The following is a 20,977-nucleotide window of genomic DNA, read 5'->3' as shown; positions in this document are numbered from 1 at the left end:
CTGTGGATGACATGTAATTTTTATTTTCTATTTGTGTCACTCTTGGCTCCTAAACCCCAACATTGGGCTGTCTGGTATGTGGACTGAAGCTGGTGGCGTACCCTCAAGCTTTAAAGAACCCTTACATTAGTTTAAATCTAAATCAAATGAGCCTCCCTCCAATCTCAAGCTATTGTAGCAAAGAGAGCCACAAATTTTTCCCCTGAGACAAAAGAGAAAGAAAAAAACAATCCTGACATCAGAAAGCTGGCCTGGCACTCAGAGCTAGGCCATGCTATTTTCCTATTGGATATAAACCCCTTCAAAGAACACTGAGTTCAGGCAAGGTTACTCTGGGATTATAACAAAATGAGACAAAGCCACCTACTTTTGTCTAAGCACATAAAAACAAGCCCACTAAAGAGATACACCCATGTTCTAATTTTTTTATGTACAATAACAGTAGCCACAGTTAAAAGTGGCCCCAACTTTGTGTGTGGGAGGAGTTTGGAAGGAGTCAGGAATTTCAGAGGTCAAGACTAATGATGGTGAAACATGTGACAATGTCTGTATTTACCAGGTTAACAATGGCAGTATCTCCTATTTAGGTTCCTTTATAATAGTTGCCTATTTCCTATAATCTGTCAACTATTTCTACCCCCAAAGAAAAGCAAGTAAATATCTGCCATCATCCCTGGGAGAAGGATTTGACATTAGAGGAGTGTTTTGTCCAAACAGGAAGAGGAAAGAATAGGTTCATACTTTCCTCCTCAGCTAATAGTAGAGAATGGGGAAAAAAGTGGCAGTATTATAAACCTAACCCTCTTGGCCAAAATCCAAAAAAGGAGGCATGTTCAATAGTGTAAGAATTAAGTCACAAGCAGAGGAGCTTTATTTCCACTTGCTTTATAATTCTGTGATATTACATCATACCCATATGGGATGGAAGACTAGATAGGCAGTAATAACAAGACAGTTAGTATTCCCCAGACACTTTCTGCTCCTATGTGGTATGTTAGGGACCAAGAAATTTTCGTTTATTGTAGGGGGATAAATGTGACTTTCAATCTCATATCCTGTGGAATACTCAGTTGCAGTTCCCCTAATAAGGATGGGCTCACAGAGTTTGCCAAAGAGAGAAACCAAGCCTCTGAGTTGCCATGTATGAAAAAGAGAAATTCAGCTCTGGGACAAGGTCTGACCAACCACATCCCATTGTCCACAGTACTGCATCCCAGTGATACAATAATGTATGTTCTGCACATCCAGATGACTTTGTGAAAGGATAGATAAGAAATATGAAATATAGACTAACACAGGGGAGCCTGTTATTTATAAAGAATATTTAAATTATTAAATAATAATAAATTTACTGGATTAAAATTGAGGTTTTTGTTTTCCTGCAAGCCTGTGGAATGGAGATAGAATTAAAATTAAAATTAGATCAGTTATAAGTAACAAAAAGTCATACTTTCTTTGCACATTTTAGTATACTGTTGGTAAATGTACTGCATGCAGAAAATATATCAAAACATTAACTGTACTTACCTTTGATAAAGTAGGTATATTACTTCTGGTTTTAATTGATGTATATTTTTATTTTTCAAATGTCTTCTAATGAACATATTACTTTTATAATAAAAAATAAATTTCTAAACACCCTGAAATTTTTATTCATTTTATTTTGCAGTGAAGGAACATGAAATATATTTTTGAAATGGTAAAGTTATCACTTTGAGTGAATGATTCAATATACTATAGGAAAAGGGATCATGGTTTACACGATTACACAGAACAATACTGGCAAACTTCTGAAAATACTGTGACTAACACTTTACTGATAAACAGTAATACCAATACAACTAAGTTTCATTATTTATCACAGTCACATATTCAAGAGCCTATGCACAAGCTGCTACTAACAATAAATGTGGTTTTGCTTGAAATTCTTAACCATATGCAGGCCTCTTCTTAAGCATTCAAGTTTTAAATTCTACTTTATTTCTACTGCAAAATGAAGCAGTCACAACAAAATTAAATCCACTAGCTAGAGGACTAAGAAAACAAAAATACAAAACACAACAGCAGCAAAAACCCTTGGGTTTGTTCCCAAGATTTTCTTTCCAAACAAATATTGATCTTATTTAGCATTTCTGATAATATTCACAGTCTCATGGTTACATGACAAAAGGACTTCAGAAGGATTAAACTACACAACACTGTATTAATGTCTTAAATCATTTACCACAGTCTACATGTCTTGAAAACATTCTACTATTAAAATGCAATGCCAAATTAATTACTATTTGACCTTTTTTATATTTCTGAGACATATGTTTTAACTGACACTACAAGAAAAATACAGACCACAAAATTGTAATTTCTTATATCTTGAGTAAGTAGCTCTAGGGCATGTGATTTCATGGCCATATATACCCTGCTTTAACGATCAATGTCTTCTACTAATGCCTCAAGGTTTTTGCAACAGGCTTTAACCTCCTCAATTGCAGCCATCCAATTATCATAAATAATTTTGTCATAAATTGCATCATTAACTTCCCTAACTACCCCCTCTTGCTGAGATTCAAGTGCATCACCTGAGAAAAATAATACTGATCTTGGAATTATGTAAGTACGTAAATTGTGACCAAGTAAAAAATCATCATTCCTATCCCCTCCATTTAAGCTGATTCCATGAGGAGAAAAGAAATTGAAGAATGAATCCTTGGGAAAACTTTCAGTCACAGTTCGTATTGTTCCCCAGATCCGATGTTTCTGCTTCTTCTTGACGGTTCTCAAAGTGACATTCTTTCCTTCATTCCAATCAATCTCACAGCCTGTGGAATACTCAATTGCAGTTCCCCTATAAGGATGGGGATCATAATATGCTAGCCTTGACTTCAGCACATAGGTCTTTGTCAACAGTTCATTTTTGAAATATTCATTGGGTTTGAAGTGAAATTCTAGTGTGAAACTGAGAGGCTCACCAGGATCAGAAAGCTTCACTTTAATATCTGTCAGGAGCTTCAGAATAGGCTCATCATATTTCTTAATCAAAGGAGTGAGTGCTTCCACGTTTTTTAGAACAGTCAGCCAAAAATCTGGAATTCCCTTAGGATCCTCTTCTTTATTCTCTTCTCCAGTAGCCTCAGTGTCATCATCTGCTTCCTCCTCCTCCTCTTCCTCAATGGCATAATCATAATAATAGTCATCATAACCATCATCCTCATCACCATACTCATGTACCATGCCTTCCTCATTATCATGCACATCTTCCTCATCCTCCATGTCTTCTTCATCATAGTCCTCACAGTCTGGTTTATATTCACATTCCTCTTCTGTAGGTTCATAGATAGCATTGATGATCTGTCGTCTTTTTTCCAATAAGGGTTGATACATTTCAGCAAACTTTCTTTCAATGTCATGAAATTCCCTCATGAATTTGGATTCTAAATTGGCGGCTCTAGTTTGGAGCTTTTTAAGGGCTAACACTCGGTACTTAACTTTCACAGGTAGACTTTCAACAAAGTCTGTATCTAAAAGATAACCGATGAGTCCTTTTGGACGATCTGGGTTCTCCTCAGTGTCTTTCTCCCCGTCTTTCCCGGATCCTGCAGCAGCCTCTTCACCTTTTCCCCCTTCTACGCCAAGCCCAGCAGCGGCTTCTTCACCGCGCTCCCCCTGATCTCCAGGCCCAGCGGCAGCATCTTCACCGCACTCCTGAGGTTCCCCAGGTGCCTCCATTATTATCTTACTGTCAGCCTCTTCTGGACTGGATCCTGACAGATCCTTGTAGTCGGCGGACTCGGCCATTTTTCAAAGGACCGGACACGCCTAAGGTGGCTATCAACGAGATTAGATCTCACCTCCTTGGGAAAAGACTCACCAAAATGTCAGAAGCGGCTGTGGCCTGGGCAGAGATGGAATGAGCTGTGGTGGCCGAACTGCGGGAGCGACAGTGGGCGCTGGCTGGATAAAAGGCGGTGCTGAGGTTTGGAGAGCCGGACTGAAGCAGGGGCAGCCTGGGCTGGGTTGCAGAGGGTGGCGATGGCTGCTGTGACCGGTCCTGAAGGAGCGGGCCAAAGACTGCAGAGAGCTGCAGTGAGGAGACGTATTCCGCAAGCAGCTGCTGCAGCAAGAAAAAAGAAATAAAAACGGTGCCGCAATATGATTACGCAGCTGTCTCTTGGCTAAATTTTCTTGGTGCATACAGCTTGCTGCGTCACCCTCTCCCCTCCCACAACTCTGCTCTAATCTTATTTGTCGGGATGTAGTGATTGACAAACCCTGAGCCAGTAAATTATTAGATCTATCATGTTTCCAACTCCTCTTACCTTCCCAGGTTCACTAATATGGCTGATTCATCCAATTTCCAGTCATCCTCAAACCCATTTCTCCACGGAATTTTCTGGAAACCCAATGTTCATTAGTTTATTCATTCAGCTTTTGGCTATTATATTTTATAATTTCAAAAGCGCTTAGAGAAAACAATAACAAAAATGTCAGAACTGGAGAAGGCAAGGCACACATTCCTCCTAAAGCCATCCCTTTGATTTTAGCCTGGAGCTCTGAGGACGGAAGAGGTGCGTGGTAGAGGAACTTACAAAGAGACCCTAGGAGGTTTAAAAATACCAAAAATTAACATTGTTGGACTTTGGATGCTGTAACTACCAGTGACTTAAATATTCAATATTCTGTATTTTCCAGAAGCTGTATGATTTTTAAATCGGAAAATTATTTTACATTTTCTGCGGGGTGGGGAGGGGGAGAAGGAGGAGGTGAGATACAGATGAAGGTGAACATCCTTTGATAAAGAGTCAGTGTAGTGTATCCATCTACATGACTAGTGGACACACAAGACTTAAGTTTACCATTGCCTGGTTTATCACTAATCCCAGTACTAAACTGACATTTTACTTCCTCTTTCTTGATCTTGTTTTAAAAGCCATTGAGAATTTTAAAAGGAAAAGCCAAAATGTGAAGTAATATTTTTTTAAAAAATCACTTTTTTGACATTTTCAAGTTAGTGGAAAATAATCTTAATCTTGTCATTGAAGAGATATAGATTATTCATTCATAAGATGGTATAATGCGCAGTAACTAAAAGTTTCCTCTACGTAGGAATCATTGGTGGTGTTCATTTTGTGAAAATTTTCCCTATTTATTTATTATTTGAACATGCTTTAAATTTTTAAGTGTCTATTATTATTTTTCAGATTTAAATAATACTTTGGGTTGTATTCCTATCAGAGATGAACACTACATATATATTTTATTTATTTCCAGATTCTGTCAGTTTATAATCACATTGTTTTTTACTTATTATATTTCTGTGTACTGCATAACATTACAGTATTTATAAAATTCAATTTTCAGGCTTATTGCTTAGTCTGCTAGTTCTGTGGTTATAGCCTCACCCATTAAAATATTCCCTTTTCTGGTTTTATAGTTGCAACATTCCCTGTAATTTTCTGATAATAAAGATATGTTCATTTTAGAAAATTTGCAAATTGAGGACATTTTTAGGGTACAACACTAGTAATCTCACAACCCTTAGAATACCAATGTGAACCTTTTCTTTTTAATTTGTTTATACATATGTTTGTGTTTAGGCTGAAGGTTTTAAAAAATAAAACTAGATAGACTTGTTTATAAACTTTTTCTTATTAGCATATCCCAATGTCCTTAAATACTCTCCAAGAATGTGATTTTAAAATAAAATTCATTGTTACTTAAATATATTATGTAGTAAAACTAAACTACTATAAAGGACAAAGAGAAAGTATCTTCACTTAATTTTAAGACTGATGAAAAGTTTTAATCATCTATTAATGTTCTTATTAATAAAAAAAAAGACTGATGAGCCCTCAGGGTCATACATGTAACCATAGAAACCACAAGGGGAATGATGTGTTTCATTACATAAAACAAAAAGATATGACACCAAAGCATAGGCAACGACAACAACAACAAAGAAAATTTGAACTTCTTCAAAATTAAAATTTTTGTTGTCAAAGGACATTACTATCAACAGACATCAAAGGACATTACTATCACAACTTTGCCTTTTCTGGGTATTTCATATAAATTCAATCATACAATGTGTGGTCTTGTACACAAGATGGGAGAAAATATTTGCAAATCATGTGTGTAACAGAAGATCAATATCTAAAATATATAAAGAGCTACAAATCAATAACCAAGAAACTACAAAAGCAACTTAAAAATGGACAAAGGTCCTGAATAGAGATTTCTCTAAAAAGAAACAGTGGCCAATAAGGATATGCAAGAATGATCAATATCACTAATGAGAAAACGAAAATAAAAACCATAATGAAATACTATTTCATATCATATCCATAGCTTTTAAAAATGCAGAAAGTGGAAGTGCTGTAATAATGTGAATAGTGGAAAGCAGTATGGCAGTTCTTTGAGATATTAAACATAGAATTACCATATAATTCAACATGAATTGGTTGAATATCCAAAAATTTAAAAGCAGGGTCTCAAACAGATATTTGTACACCCACATTCATAGCAGCATCACAGTAGCCAACAATTAGAAACAGCCCAAATGTCCAGTGATGGATGACTGGGCAAATTTGTGTGTGTGTGTGTGTGTGTGTGTGTGTGTGTGTGTGTGTGTGTACATGCATTCATGTGCCCTGTGCAGTGGAATACTACTTATCCTTAAAAAGGAATTAAATTCTGACATATGGTATGACATAGAGGAACCTTGAAAACATTATGCTAAGTGAAATAAGCCAGATTCAGAAGAGCAAATATCATATGATTACACTTAGGTGAGTTTCCTAGGTTAGTCAGATTCATAGAGACAGAAAGTAGAATCATGGTTGCCAGAGTATAGGGGCAGAGAGGGAATGAAAGTTACTGTTTGGTGGGTAGAGAATTTCAGTTCAAGAAAATGAAAACATTCTGGAGATAGATGATGATGATGGGTCACAACATACTTCAATGTCCATGAAATGCAAACCTAAAAATAGTTGAAATGGTAAATTTTATCTTATGTATAATTTACCATAATAAAAACATTGAGATAAAAAACAACACAGATATAAATAATAAATAAAATGAGAACTAAGCAAACTATGTATATAGTAATATATATGCAAAACTGGTAAGTGATTAACATATAAAATCATTGTCAATGGCTAAAATTTAAAAGTCTAACAGTTCTAATTATGGCAAAGATGTAGAGAAATTAGGATGCATAGGTGTTGAACAAAAAATTGTTATTAAAACTTTGGATGCCCTTCAGTGGATGAATGGATTAAAAAATATGGCATATATACACAATGGAATTTTACTCAGCAATAAAAGAGAATAAAATCATGGCATTTACAGGTAAATGGATGGCGTTGGAGAAGATAATGCTAAGTGAAATTAGCAAATCTCTCCAAAACAAATGCGGATTGTTTTCTCTGATATAAGGAGGCTGACTCATAGTGGAATAGGGAGGGGGAGCACGGGAGGAATAGATGAATTCTAGATCGGGTAGAGGGAGGGAGGGAATGGGAGGGGGCAGGGTAGTAGCAAGATGATGGAATGTGATGAACATCATTATCCAAAGTACATGTATGAAGACACAAATTGGTGTCAACATACTTTATATACAACCAGAGATATGAAAATTTGTGCTGTATATGTGTAATAGGAATTGTAATGCATTCCGCTGTCATTTATTTTTTAAAAAAATCAATTAAAAAAAACTTTGGAAGCTGTTTGGCAGAATCTACTAAATCTAAACACAGGCCTCCCCTAGGACCTAGCAATTTCACATTTAGGCATACACTCAAAAGGCATGTACAATGTTATGTCACATTTATTTATTTTTAAAATAACTCTACTGAAACATATATTGTGTCACATGTAATACACCCTTATCAAGTGTACAAATCTAGGATTTTTAATATTTAGCGAACTGTACATTCATGACCATAAATTAGTCTTAGAATCTATCTATTGTCCCACTATCATCTTTCATGAACAGTTACTCTTTAATTTCCATTGCAGCTCTTAACTCCTGCTATGAGCACCACTAATCTACTTTCTGTCTTCACAACTTTGCCTTTTCTTGGTATTTCATATAAATGCAATCACACAATGTACAGTCTTGTACACCCAGTTTCTTTTATTTAGAGAATAAAGGTCTTTGAGATTTACCTATGTCACAGCATATCTCCATAGTGGGTTCCTTTTTAATTTTGATTAATATTTAACTATATGGATATAGCACATTATGTTTAATTTTTTATCAGTTGATATACATATAGGCTATTGCCAAATTTAGTTAGTATGAATTATGTTGCAATAAACTTTTGTGTGCAAGTCTTTTTAATTTTAGCCATTCTAGTGTGTATGAAATGCTTTTCCATTGTGGTTTAATTTGCATTTCCCTAATGACCATCTTTTCATATGCTTATTAGCTATTCATACATATTTTGGTATGGTGTCTTCACATCTTTTGTTTAGTTTTAAACTGGCTTATCTTTTCATGATTGAAGTGTGAGAATTCTAAGTATGTGCTAAATATGTCTTTATGAAATATGTTTTGCAGTACTTTCCACCAGTTTGTTGCATGTCTTTTAACACCTACTAACATGGTGTTTCTGAAGTATAAAAGCTTTGAAATTTGATAAGATACGATTTTTCATTTTTAATGGATCATATTTAGTGTCATAATTAAGAATACTCCACCTAACCTAAGGCATTAAAGACTTTCTCATACGTAGAGAAAGAACAGGAGAACTGCTCCAAGAATGATGGCATAGCACTTCTCTTGTTCCTTCTCAAACTGCAGCATCAATTTTCTAAGCAATGATAGTAGCTCTTCCTTTTTCTCCATCAAGTTTTCATAGCTTTCCCTTTGAAAAAAGCAGCCCTTCTCCGACTGAATCCAAGACTTTGGTAGTTCCCTGAGACACAATACTAATGGTTCCAACCACTGGTGTGTGATCACCATATCCATTAGAAGTGTTGTCATTGAGGATTATAACTAACCCATGTTTCTCAATAAACTCCTCCCTTTACTGAAGTTCATCCCTTTTATATTGCAACAAACTGGACATGCTTCTGCTTTGTAAATCCTTTGATTTTCCTTTCTCAATAGAATTCTATCGCCTGCTCCCCTTTTCTTCAGTAACATTCTTGAGGATGTCTACCTGTTTGGTAAAATTATTCTTCTTGATTTAAATGTTCACTGAAAACTATAACTTTTTTGGATTTTTTCCTGTGCTTCAAACACTATGGTAATTCAGTTAATGAGGTGTCTGGATCTATGAAGCTGTTGGTGTCACCACTTCCTCATCTGGATGAGTTTCCACTTAGAGATTTGCTGCCAAAGCAGAATTTCAACTTGAAGGCCTTGTGTCATTTTCAGCCTACAGTTTGTCAGGTTTTTCATCCAGCTCAATTTTTTGTCACATTTCTCTCATGCATATATCTCATGCTCCTGTCCAGGCAGCCTATTTTACTGCCAGCCTTCCCTCTCCAGCAATATTTCTCAGAACTTCATCTTCCACAGAAAATTTACTTTTCACTTGTGTTCTATTCCTTGCAGAACCAGAATTTCCTTCATGTTTTCTTAATAGTCTTTAACTCAAAGTGCTTTCATTGATTTCCCCTTGTCTCTAGGAATGGGCTGTGGCTGTGGGGTAGCCAAAAGAGAGCTGTGAGGCTCACCAGTGGTCAGTGAATAGAAAGGAGGAAAGCAAGAGGTATAACCAAGACTTGGTCTCAGGTACCCAGTCTATCTGGTTTGGCTGAACACAGCTTCTCTGGTACAGGAGGTCAATCAGTCAGTCATGCCAGTGTCTCTTTGGTTCCCCAGTGAGACAGCCAGGAAACTGGCTTCTGGGTGAAGCTGCAGCCAAAGCAGCAACAGTGGCAGGTGGAACAGGCAAAGGAGGAGCAGCAGGGGTGGGAGGGAGATCCGGTTTTCAATGCCTTTACAGATATACCTAGAAGTGAGATTGTTGGAGAATATTGTAGCTGTAGTTTGCTAATTTTATATTTTTGTGTGTGTGTGTGTGGTACTGGGAATGAGGTGTCCCCCAAAAGCTCATATGTGAGAGAATGCAAGAAGGATTAGAGGTGAAATGATTGGATTATGAGAGCCTTAACCCAATTGGTGTGTTAATCCCCTGATAGGGATTAACTGAGTGGTGATTTAGGCATGTAGGTTGTGCCTGGAGGAGGTGGGTCATTGGGGGAGTGCCATTGGAGCCTATATTTCATCCCTCATGAATGGAAAGGGTGCTGTCTCAGCTTCCTGATTGTTATGTCCTGAGCTGCTTTCATCCATCATGCTCTTCTGAGATGATGTCCTGCCTCACTTTGGGCCCAGAGCAATGGAGTTGGCCATCTAAGACCTATAAAACACTAAACACCAAGTAAACTTTTCATCCTCTAAAATTGTTCTTGTCAGATCTTTTCATCACAACAGCAAAACAGCTGATTAAAATAAAATGCCTAACACATGCTAGGCAAGCACTCTATTTCTGAGCTATGCTCTCAGCCATGGTTTTGGAGTTTTATGGACTCAACATGCTGTTTTCCATAATGTCTGCACTAATTTAAATTCACACCAACAGTGTACAAGGGTTCCTTCTTATATTTGCCAACATTTGTTATCTTTTTAAAATAAAAATTATCTTAACATCTTTTGATTTGCATCTCCCTGATTATTATGCATGTTGGTCACTTTTATGTCTATTAACTATTTGTATATATTCTGTGGAGTAATGTCTATTTAATTCCTTTGCCCATTTTTAATAGAGTATTTTTTTGCGTATAGGCATGGTTGTGTTATAGGAGCTCTGGCTTGCAAATATTTTCTCCAATTCTATTGGTTTATTCTATTAAATTCTATTTAATTTTCTTGGTTGTTTTGCTTTGCAAAAGCTTTTTTAGTTTGACATAATCCCACTCACCTATTCTTGTTTTTGCTTCTTGTACCTTTGGTGTATGTCCAGGAAATCATTGCCAAGTTCAAAGATTTTTCTCTATATTTTTTTCTAGGAGTTTTAAGTTTCTGGTTCTTTAAGCCTTTAATCCATTTTGAGTTTTTTTTTGTTTTGTTTTGTTTTGTTTTGTTTTGTTTGTTTGTTTGTTTTTTTGGTGGTGGTGTGAGATAATGGCCCAATTTCACTCTTTTACATGTGGATATTCAGTTTTCCCAACATCATTTATTGAAGAGACTATCTTTTTTCCATTGTATGTTTTTGTTTCCTTTTCAAAGATCAGTTGACTGTATGTAAATGTGTTTATTTCTGTGATTCTTTTTATTTTCTTTTTTTCTCTTCTTTTTTATTTATTTTTTTCCAGTACCATTGTGTTTTGAATACTGTATCTTTGTAACATATTTTGAAATGAAGGCATGTAATGACTCCAGTTTTGTTCTTGCTGAAGATTGCTTTGGCTATTTGGGATATTTTGTAGTTCCATATGAATTTAAGGATTTGTTTATTTATGCAAAAACATTATTGTGATTTTAATATGATTGCATTGATCCTGCAGATTGCTTTTAGTATTGACATCTTAACAATATTAAATTTTACCATCAAGAATTTGTGACATGTGGTTTGTCTTTTTAAATTTCAGCAGTATTTTGAAGTTTACATTGTACATTTCTTTCACCTTGGTTAAATTAACCCCAATTTTATTATATTTGATGCTATTATACATAGAATGCTCTTCTTAATTTCCCTTTAGTATTTCCCACTGTTAGTATATAGAAATGTAGCTGATTTTTGTTTGCTAATTTTATTTTTCACTACTGTACTGAATTCATTTATTAGTTCTAACAGTTTTTTTGTGAAATATTTCTTCTACATCTAAAAGCATATCATCTGTGAATATGAGTTAATTTTACTTCTTTCCAGTGTGGATGACTTTTATTCATGTTTCTTGCCTAAGTGTTCCAGGTAGAACTGCCTGTAACTATGTTGAAGTGGAAAGTGAGCATCACTGCTTTATTTCTTATCTTCGAGGAAAATTTTCAATCTTTCACCATTGGGCATGGTGTTAACTGTGGATTTTCTGCTTGTGTTTTTATTATGTTGAGGTAATTTCCTTCTATTCTTAGTTTGTTAAGTGTTTTTTTTTTGTATCATGAATAAATATTGGATTTTGTCAAATATCTTTTCTGCATTAATTAAGATGAACATGTGAGGATTTTCTCTATATTCTGTTAATATGATATATTACATTGATTGATTTCCTTATGTTGACCATCTTTTAATTTCAGAAATAAATCTCACTTGGTCATGAATCATATACCTTTGAATATGTTGCTGAATTATGTTTGCTGATATTTTGCTAAGGCTTTTATATCATTGTTCATAAATAATACTAGGCTATAGCTTTCTATTTTTGCATTGTCTTTACTGGCTTTGGTATCAGGGCTATCCTGGTCTCATAAAATGAGTTAGGAAATGTTCTTTCATCTTAAATTTTTCAGCAGAATTTGAGAAGGGGTATTATTAATTCTTTTTTTAATATTTGATAGAGTCTGGGATGGGGAAGTGGCTGAGTGGTTTAGCATGTACAAGGCCCTGGGTTTGATCCCCAGTATTGCAAACAAAACAAAATATGAATGTTGGGTAGAATTCATCAGTGAAACCATCAGTTTTAAGGGTTTTTATTCATCACAAAATTTTTGATTGCCAATTCAATCTCATTATGAGCTGTAGACCTATTCAGGTTTTTTATTTCTTCATGTGCCAGTCATGGCATGTTTTATGTTCCTTGTGCTTAGTCCATTTCATCAAAGTTATCATGTGTTGGTGTACATTTGTTCATGGCACATTCTTATAATCATGCTCATTTCTGCAGAATTGGTATTAATGTCTCCATTTTTAAATGATTTTACTAATTTGAGTCTTTTCTTTTTTCTTTGTAAATTTAGTTAAAGGTTTAACAATTTTGTTGATCTTTTCTAAGAACTAAGTTTTGATTTTGTTAATGTTCTCTATTTTTTTAAAAAAAGCTATTTTGATTATATCTGGCTTAGTCTTTGTTATTTCAATCTAGTGGCTTTGAGTTTAGTTATTCTTTTTCTAGTTTCTTGAGTTGTAAAGTTAGGTTGATGATTTGAGATCTTTTCTTTTGTACTATGTTTATTGCTATAAAGTTTCTGACATTGCTGCTGTCAGAGCATATCATAATTGGTAAAGGATTTTTGTCTCAAAATTTATAGGCAACACTGATCTTTAATTTTGGTTTTGTTTTTTTCCAGTTTTAGTATAGTGGTATTGCTGGACTCCTCGAATGAGTTAAGAAGTACCTTTATCTTCAATGTTTTAGTACAATTTTTTGCAGGATTAGTGTTAATTCTTTAAATATTTTATAGAATTCACCAGTGAAGTCATCTGATAATTGGAATTTTCTGTTCTAGAAGGTTTTTATTATTTATTCATTCTCCCTTTGAGTTATAGTTATCTTCATATTTAATATTTCTACATGATTCAGCTTGGTGTGTCTAGGAATTTTCCCCATTTCATTCAAGTTATACATTTTGTTCACATGCAGATATTCATAATTTTATCTATAATCCTTTTTATTTCTGTAAAATTGTTAACAACATCACCCTTTTCATTTGTAATTTTAGTAGAGTCTTCTCTTTTTCATTGGTCAGTATATCTAAATATGTCAGTTTTGTTGATCAAATTTTGGTTTCAAGTATTTTTTCTCTATTGTTATTCTAACCTCTATTTTATCTCTTCTAATCTTTATTATTTCCTTTTTCTATTTCAGATAGGAAAAGTATTACAAAAATACATTAATACTGTCTTTTATATTTACCTATGTAGTTATTTTTCCTTGTAATCTTTATTTGTTCTTGAGGATTTGAATCAGCCTCTAGTGACTTTTCTTTTCAAACTGAATGTCTCCTTTTCAGTGTTTATCAGTTTTTGCTTACCTGGCAGTGTCTTAGTTTCTCCTTTGTTTTTGTTTTTGTTTTTTTTTTTAATTTTTTTTGTAGTTGTACATGGACAGCATGCCTTTATTTTATTTATTTATTTTTTTAAAAAAATATGTTTATTGGGCTGGGATTGTGGCTCAGCGGTAATGCGCTCACCTAGCACAGGCACGACCCGGATTCGATTCTCAGCACCACATAAAAATAAAGGCATTGTGTTGTGTCCATCTACAAAAAATATATATTCTCTCTCTATCTATCAAAAAAAAACGTTTATTTTTGTGTGGTGCTGTGTGCTGGGCAATCACTGTACCACTTGAGCCACAACCCCTGGCCTTATTTATTTTTATGTGGTGCTGAAGATCAAACCCAGTGCCTCATACGTGTAAGGCAAGCGCCACTGAGCCACAGCCACAGCCATCTCCTTTGTTTTTGTAGAATAATTTTTTTGAACATAAAATTCTTAGTGGATAATCTTTTTCTTTTAGTACTTAAATATATTATTTCATTGCCTCATGGCCCTCAAGGATTCTCATGAGAAATAAGTTGTCAATGCTGTTGGTAATTCCTTTTATGTGATGAATCTTTTTCATTTTTTCCATATTTTTATTGGTACATTATAATTGTATATAATGGTGTGGTTTCTGTTATGTATATAGTACATCCACACAATAAACAATTTAATTTGGCCAGTATCCCTCCTCAGTTTTTCACCTTTTCCTCCTCTTCTTCCTCCCCTAGTCCCTTTCCTCTACTAATCTCCCTTGATTTTCATCAGACACCCCCCCCCTTTTTCTTTTTTCTTCTCTAGCCTCCAATGAGTTCTTTTTCACTTGCTGCCCTCAAGATTCTCCTCTGTCACTGCCTTTTGCAGTTTGACTCTGATAAAAGTATGGATCGTTATGATTCTTTTGAGATTGTTCAAGTTGGAATTTGTTAACCACGTGGATTTGTGGATTAATGGATTCTCACTAAATTGAAGAACTTTTCAGCCATTATTTCTTCAAGTACTTTTCTGTGTCTTTTTCTTCCTCCAACTTTTATGGACATTTTGGGACATTTTATGGTATGCCATGGAAGCTTTGTTCATTTTTCTTTATGCCTTTTTTCTGTTCCTCAGGCTAGATAACTCAATTGATCTATCCCCCAGTTCACTGATGATTTTTTTCTTCTGCCAGTTCATATCTATTAAAACTCCTGTAGTAAATCTTTCATTTTGCTTGTTGAAATTCCCAACTCCAGAATTTCTTCTTTGTTCTTTTAAAGTGGTATCAGGACATTTATTGGTATATTATAATTAGTAAGATATTTTTCCTTTAATTATTTAAGCATAGTTTTTTTAGTACTTTGACCACATTTATATAGCTGATCTGAAATAATTATTATATCCAACATCTGAATCCCCTCAGGGACATTTTCTGTTAAGTGAATATTTTTCTGTATATGTGGCATACTTCCAGGTTTCTTTGCATGTTTCTTAATTTTTTGTTAAAAGACTGGACATGTGGGGCTGGGGATGTGGCTCAAGCGGTGGTGCGCTCGCCTGGCATGCGTGCGGCCCGGGTTCGATCCTCAGCACCACATACAAAGATGTTGTGTCCGCCGAGAACTAAAAAATAAATATTAAAAAATTCTCTCTCTCTCTCTCTCTCTCTCTCTCTCTCTCTCTCTCTCTCTCTCTCTCTTTAAAAAAAAAAAGACTGGACATGTTAAAATTGATTGATATTATCTAACATAGGACTTCTTGTCATTGTTTTATTTTTACTCTTGTTATTTTTTCTTTTCTTTTTTATTCTTTTTGTGGTGCTGAGGATTGTACCTAGGGTCTCACACAAGTCAAACAAGCACTCTACCACTGAGCCACACTTCCAGCCTTTATTGTTTTTTTTCTTGATGTTACTTATTTTCTTCGTAATTTTTCCTGAACTAATTCTGTAGATTATAGATTCTCTGCAGGATATAGCCATTGAGTCTCTTTTAGCTGGTTAAGTCACTGACTTACATGTAATTATGGTTTCCTAGGGGTCACCTCCACTTGGTACTGTTTATTGGTCAACTGATAATGGTAAAACATAAATTCGTTGAGATATGTCTTCCATCCTTTACCGAACTGATCTGCATGCAAATACTTGCCTTCAAATTTCAGGTGGCATACATGTTAGTCTCAGCTTTCACTTCCTATACATGCAGAGCCTCAAGTTCAATCAAGGTGGGTTACTAAAACCTTCTTTGCCAGGTCTTCCTGGGCATACACTCAGCCCTTTGCATGTGTGCAGGTTTCTGAGTCCCTCAGGATTATGTCAGAACTTTTCACAGTTCTCAGTGATTGTCTACCTTTCCAGATAATTAAAAATTTTGTCCAGACTATTGTTTGCCTCAACTGAAATCATTATCTTGGGCATCCGTGGTTTTACCACCAGATTTCTACTGCTCTTGATAATACTTTATGTAGAAGTCTCTTTTTTCATAGGATTGAGCTCTGAGTCATATCAAACAGCAATAGTGCCTGGGAAAGGAGATTTTCCAGAGGAGGTGCTCATTTAGACATAATGTTGACTTTTCTCTGATTAGACATTTTTAATGGAACTCAAAAGATTAGTATCCTAATCTTTGAAACTTGTTCTGAAACTTGTCTGAAAACTTGTTCACTTTTCATTCTACCATTGAGCTGGGAAGGAGAATGGGGTAAGAACAGCTCCAACTTAAAATGCCACAAACCCTACTTTCTTATGATAGTTCACTAATTTTTCTTGAATAAACATGTTTTAGTTTCTCTGTGCCTTTGGATAATTTGGGGTTTTTAATGTTAATTTTCATATTTCTTAAATGCTTGTTTTTAATTATTTTGAAAGTATTTTGTCAATTTTATGTAAAAGTGTATTCATCCCATTCTCCATTTTACTGGCATCTTTATAAATAATGTCTAAAAGCTGAAGCTACTCAAATGAACATCAGTTGGAGAATGGATGAATAAATTATGACAGTTATATACAACAACATAAATGAGTCTTTTTATTTTTTAGTGTACAAATGTGTATTTTAATTTACTGTATGCAGTATGATAAAAGTTGGTCATAATTTGCTATATATGCACACATGATTTAAGTAATAAAAGAAAGTTCAAGAGAATAAATTCATATCTTGAGGAAAAGTAAAGGTACACTAAGAATGTAAAGCCAAATCCAGTTTCTATTCAATAAATGAACTATAGTCTAATAAAGAAGATTTGGATGATTATTTTAAATATATGTCTTTGCTCTTTAATATATAATTATATACAGACCTACCAGTTTTAAACTATGGTTTATTTTAAAGGACATGGATAAAAGGGATGAAAAAATCTTTTTAATATACTTACTTATTTACAAAGTAGAACATTTTATGCTTAAAACACTTTTTTCATTCATAATATTTTTGCCCAACTAATTTCTGCTTTTAGATCTTTGCCATTCTTTAGATTATTAATGTTAAGTTTGGTGGTCAATTTTCCATTCTAATATTACTTAACCTGTGAGTCTAGAAGACTCATGATGGGGTTAAATTCTGATAAAACTATAAAAAACTAAAATACTGTAAGTGAAAAATGAATTAAATACATACAATCTGCTAAACATCATAGCTTTTGTTTTTTAAGGATTGGCTAGCTTCGCTTAGCATAATCTGCTCTAATGCCATCCATTTCCCTCCAAATTCTATGATTTTGTCATTTCTTAATGCAGAGTAATACTCCATTGTGTATAAATGCCACATTTTTTTTATCCATTCATCTGTTGAAGGGCATCTAGGTTGGTTCCACAATCTTGCTATCGTGAAAAGGGGAGTAACCAAGGACAGGGTAGGGACGAAGAGCTTGAGAAGAAGATTAACATTAAACAGGGGTGATAGGTGGGAGGGAAAGGGAGAAAGAAGGGAAATTGCATGGAATTGGAAGGTGATCCTCAGGGTTATACATAATTACATATAAGAGGAAAGGAGGGGTAAGAGAAAAATGATACAAGTGGAAGAAATGATTTACAGTAGAGGGGGTAGAGAGAGAAAAGGGGAGGGGAGGGGAGGGGAGGGGAAGGGGGATAGTAGAGAATAGGATAGACAGCAGAATACATCAGTCACTAGAATGGCAATATGTAAATCAATGGAAGTGTAACTGATGTGATACAACAATCGGTATACGGGGTAAAAATGGGAGTTCATAACTCACTTGAATCAAACTGTGAAATATGATATATTAAGAACTATGTAATGTTTTGAACGACCAACAATAAAAATAAATAAATAAATAAATAAAGAGAAAAAAAATCATAGCTTAGCCCTAGCCTACCTTAAATATGTTGAGAATACTTACATTACCCTACAATTAGGCAAAACTATCTCATATAAGGCATAATTATAATAAAGTGTTGAATATCATATAATTTATTGAATACTGAAAGTGAAAAACAAAATGATTATATGTTTTTACATCTTTGTGAAGTTTAAAAATTCTAAATCAAACCATCATAAATCAGGGGCCATCTGTACCTACATATATACTGGGACTTGTAAATTCATACATCCAGATGAGACCTTTCTTCTAAACTTCATATTCCTGTATGTCTATTCTCTACCTAGGTGTGCAGTAGGTATCTCAAAATAGCATGTTTAAAACTGACCCCTAATTTCTATTTTCAAACCTGCTCCATTCTTAGTCTTGTTCATCCTAGTTAATGATAATACTGTTTCTCCAATTGTCTCGATCAAAACTCCTTTGTATGCATCACATATATAATTGTCAGTCTATTCTGTCTTCAAAATATATCTTTAAAAATTTATCCAGAACTAGATTCCTTCTCACATCCCCATTTTCGGCACCCTTGTCAGAATCATCTCTCACCTAGGTTATTTTAATAATTTCTCATTTTCTACTTCCGCCCTGACTCCTTGAAAAACTTTTCTAAACACAGATGTTTTGGTGTTAAAAGTAGTCTTGTTAAAATATAAGTCAGGTAATATCATTGTTCTTTATATTGCTAACAACTTCCACAAAACCGATCTCAGTAAAGTCATGGTCCAACTCAATCTGCCATTGCCTTGCCTCATTTTAAACACTTAAAATTAAAATTTAGCCACATAAAATTTATAATTCCATGGTTTGTAATGTACTCACAGAGTTATGCCAACAATTGCCAAAATCAATATTAAAAATTTTCATTATTATGAAAAGAAAGTCCACAATCATTTGTAGTCACTCCCTGTCCCATCCCAAACTTTTATCAATCTACTTTCTTTGTCTATAGATTTCCCATTCTGGAAATTTTGTTTAAACAAAATCATAAAATATGTGCTTTTGTGTGTCTGACCTCTCAAACTTAGTATGATATTTTCAAGGTTCATCCATAATGTATCAGTAATTTATTCCTTTTTAGATTTTTAAATTATAAGTCACATGACATAAAAATTAATCTTTTTAGATGCACAATTCATTTTTAGTATATTCATTATGCTGTGTAACAATTATTAATATCTAATTGTGGAACACTTCTATTATCCCCCAAAGAAGCAATGACCTATTCATGTTCATCCCAATTTCCCCCTTTGTGGTCCCCTGGCAAGTATTAATATACTTTATTTTATGAATTTGCATATTCTGAACATTTAAAAAAGATGGAATCACACAATAGGTGGCTTTTGAGTGTATTTTTTCACTTACCTATGCTTTCAAAATTTATCCATATTGAAGTACAAATCAATACTTCATATATTTTATGGTTTAATAATATCCCATTATATAGATATATCACATTTTGCTTATCCATTTATCAACTGGTGAACACATGGATCATTCCTACTTCTTGACTTCTATAAATAATTCTGTTGTGAACATTTAATCACAAAATATATGTTTTCAATTTTCAAAGGAATGTGTCTAGGAATGGAACTTTGGGGATATATTTAACTCTTTGAGGATCTGACAAAGTGTTTTTGCACAGTGGCTATACATTTTACAACCTCACAACAATGTACAATGATTTCCATTTCTTTCCATACTCTCAACAAAACTTTTTATTTTTCTCCTTTTTCATTCATTATAGCCATCCTAGAAATTTTTAAGTGCTATTATATTTTGGTTTTTTCTTTTCTTTAATGACCATTCCTGTTGAGCATTTTTCCAATTGGTGATTGATTCTTTGCAGTTGCCCACACATTTCCCACCACCCCTTCCTAAGTGCTGTGTATAGGTGCCTGTCACTAACAAAGTGGAGAATGAACTCTGTGGAACCACTGCTCCCTTGCACACAGAATCATGCTGTGGAGGTCTCAAGCAATGCCACCATGGCTCTGGCTGTCACTCTACCCCTGGAGCACACAATTTAAGAAGGTCCAGAAAGAAAATTTGCTTGGCATTGGACCTGTTCTGCTCTTGCTTGCTCCTGCAAGTGTCTCAGCTGAAAATAATTTTTCCTGACCCCCTCTGCAACCCACTTCCACTTGATCCCTGTAGGCTCTACAATTGAAAGAATTGGGTGGGAGATAGATCTCATCAGTTGCTCCATCCCCATGCATGCACAGATAGGAGAGCCTGAGATCCTGCTCCTGGATGGGCATGCCACAGTAGCAACAGAGAGGTATAACAATTTTGCTCCCATTACATCCATGCATGTCCCCTGAATAAGTTACTGATACATTATGGATGAGCCTTGAAAATATCATACTATGTTTGAAAGGTCAGACATACAAAACCACATTTTGTCTGATTATGCACTGCTCACAAGACTGGGTCTGAGTGTTACAGAATGCTTTTCTGCTCCCTCCCCTCTCTGTCAAAAACCTGGACTTACACCTTATCTAATCAGGATAAATTCTTCAGGATCCTCTGTAACAGCCAATACAAGAGACTCTTTCAAGTAACAGAGCGGATTTCAACTGTGCTTCAGGAAACCCCCATTGTAGGAGGAACCACATAAGATGCATCTCACCTACTCTGCTGTCTATTCCACACCTGGCTAAGCTACTGGAATGTCCCTACATTTGTATGATCCACAGAAACAGTGAGTCTGTATAATACAGTATGCATTGTGC

At 34.7% G+C, this 20,977-nt stretch overlaps 1 protein-coding gene across 1 annotated transcript; it reads right to left on the bottom strand.

Annotated features, from left to right (window-relative positions):
* Positions 1 to 2,421: 2,421 nt before the first annotated feature.
* Positions 2,422 to 3,792, bottom strand: LOC308639680 (nucleosome assembly protein 1-like 2; the record flags this gene model as incomplete). Its single annotated transcript, XM_081277948.1, has 1 exon — positions 2,422 to 3,792. The coding sequence occupies one exon, from the start codon at positions 3,790 to 3,792 to the stop codon at positions 2,422 to 2,424; it is 1,371 nt and encodes a 456-aa protein (XP_081134074.1).
* Between the last annotated feature and the right edge of the window lie 17,185 nt (positions 3,793 to 20,977).

Source organism: Spermophilus citellus (assembly GCF_964194105.1).
Source record: "Spermophilus citellus genome assembly, chromosome: X".
Taxonomy (NCBI): Eukaryota; Metazoa; Chordata; class Mammalia; order Rodentia; family Sciuridae; genus Spermophilus; species Spermophilus citellus.
Note: the sequence above shows the minus strand (reverse complement) of the source record. Positions and strands in the feature narration are given on the sequence as shown.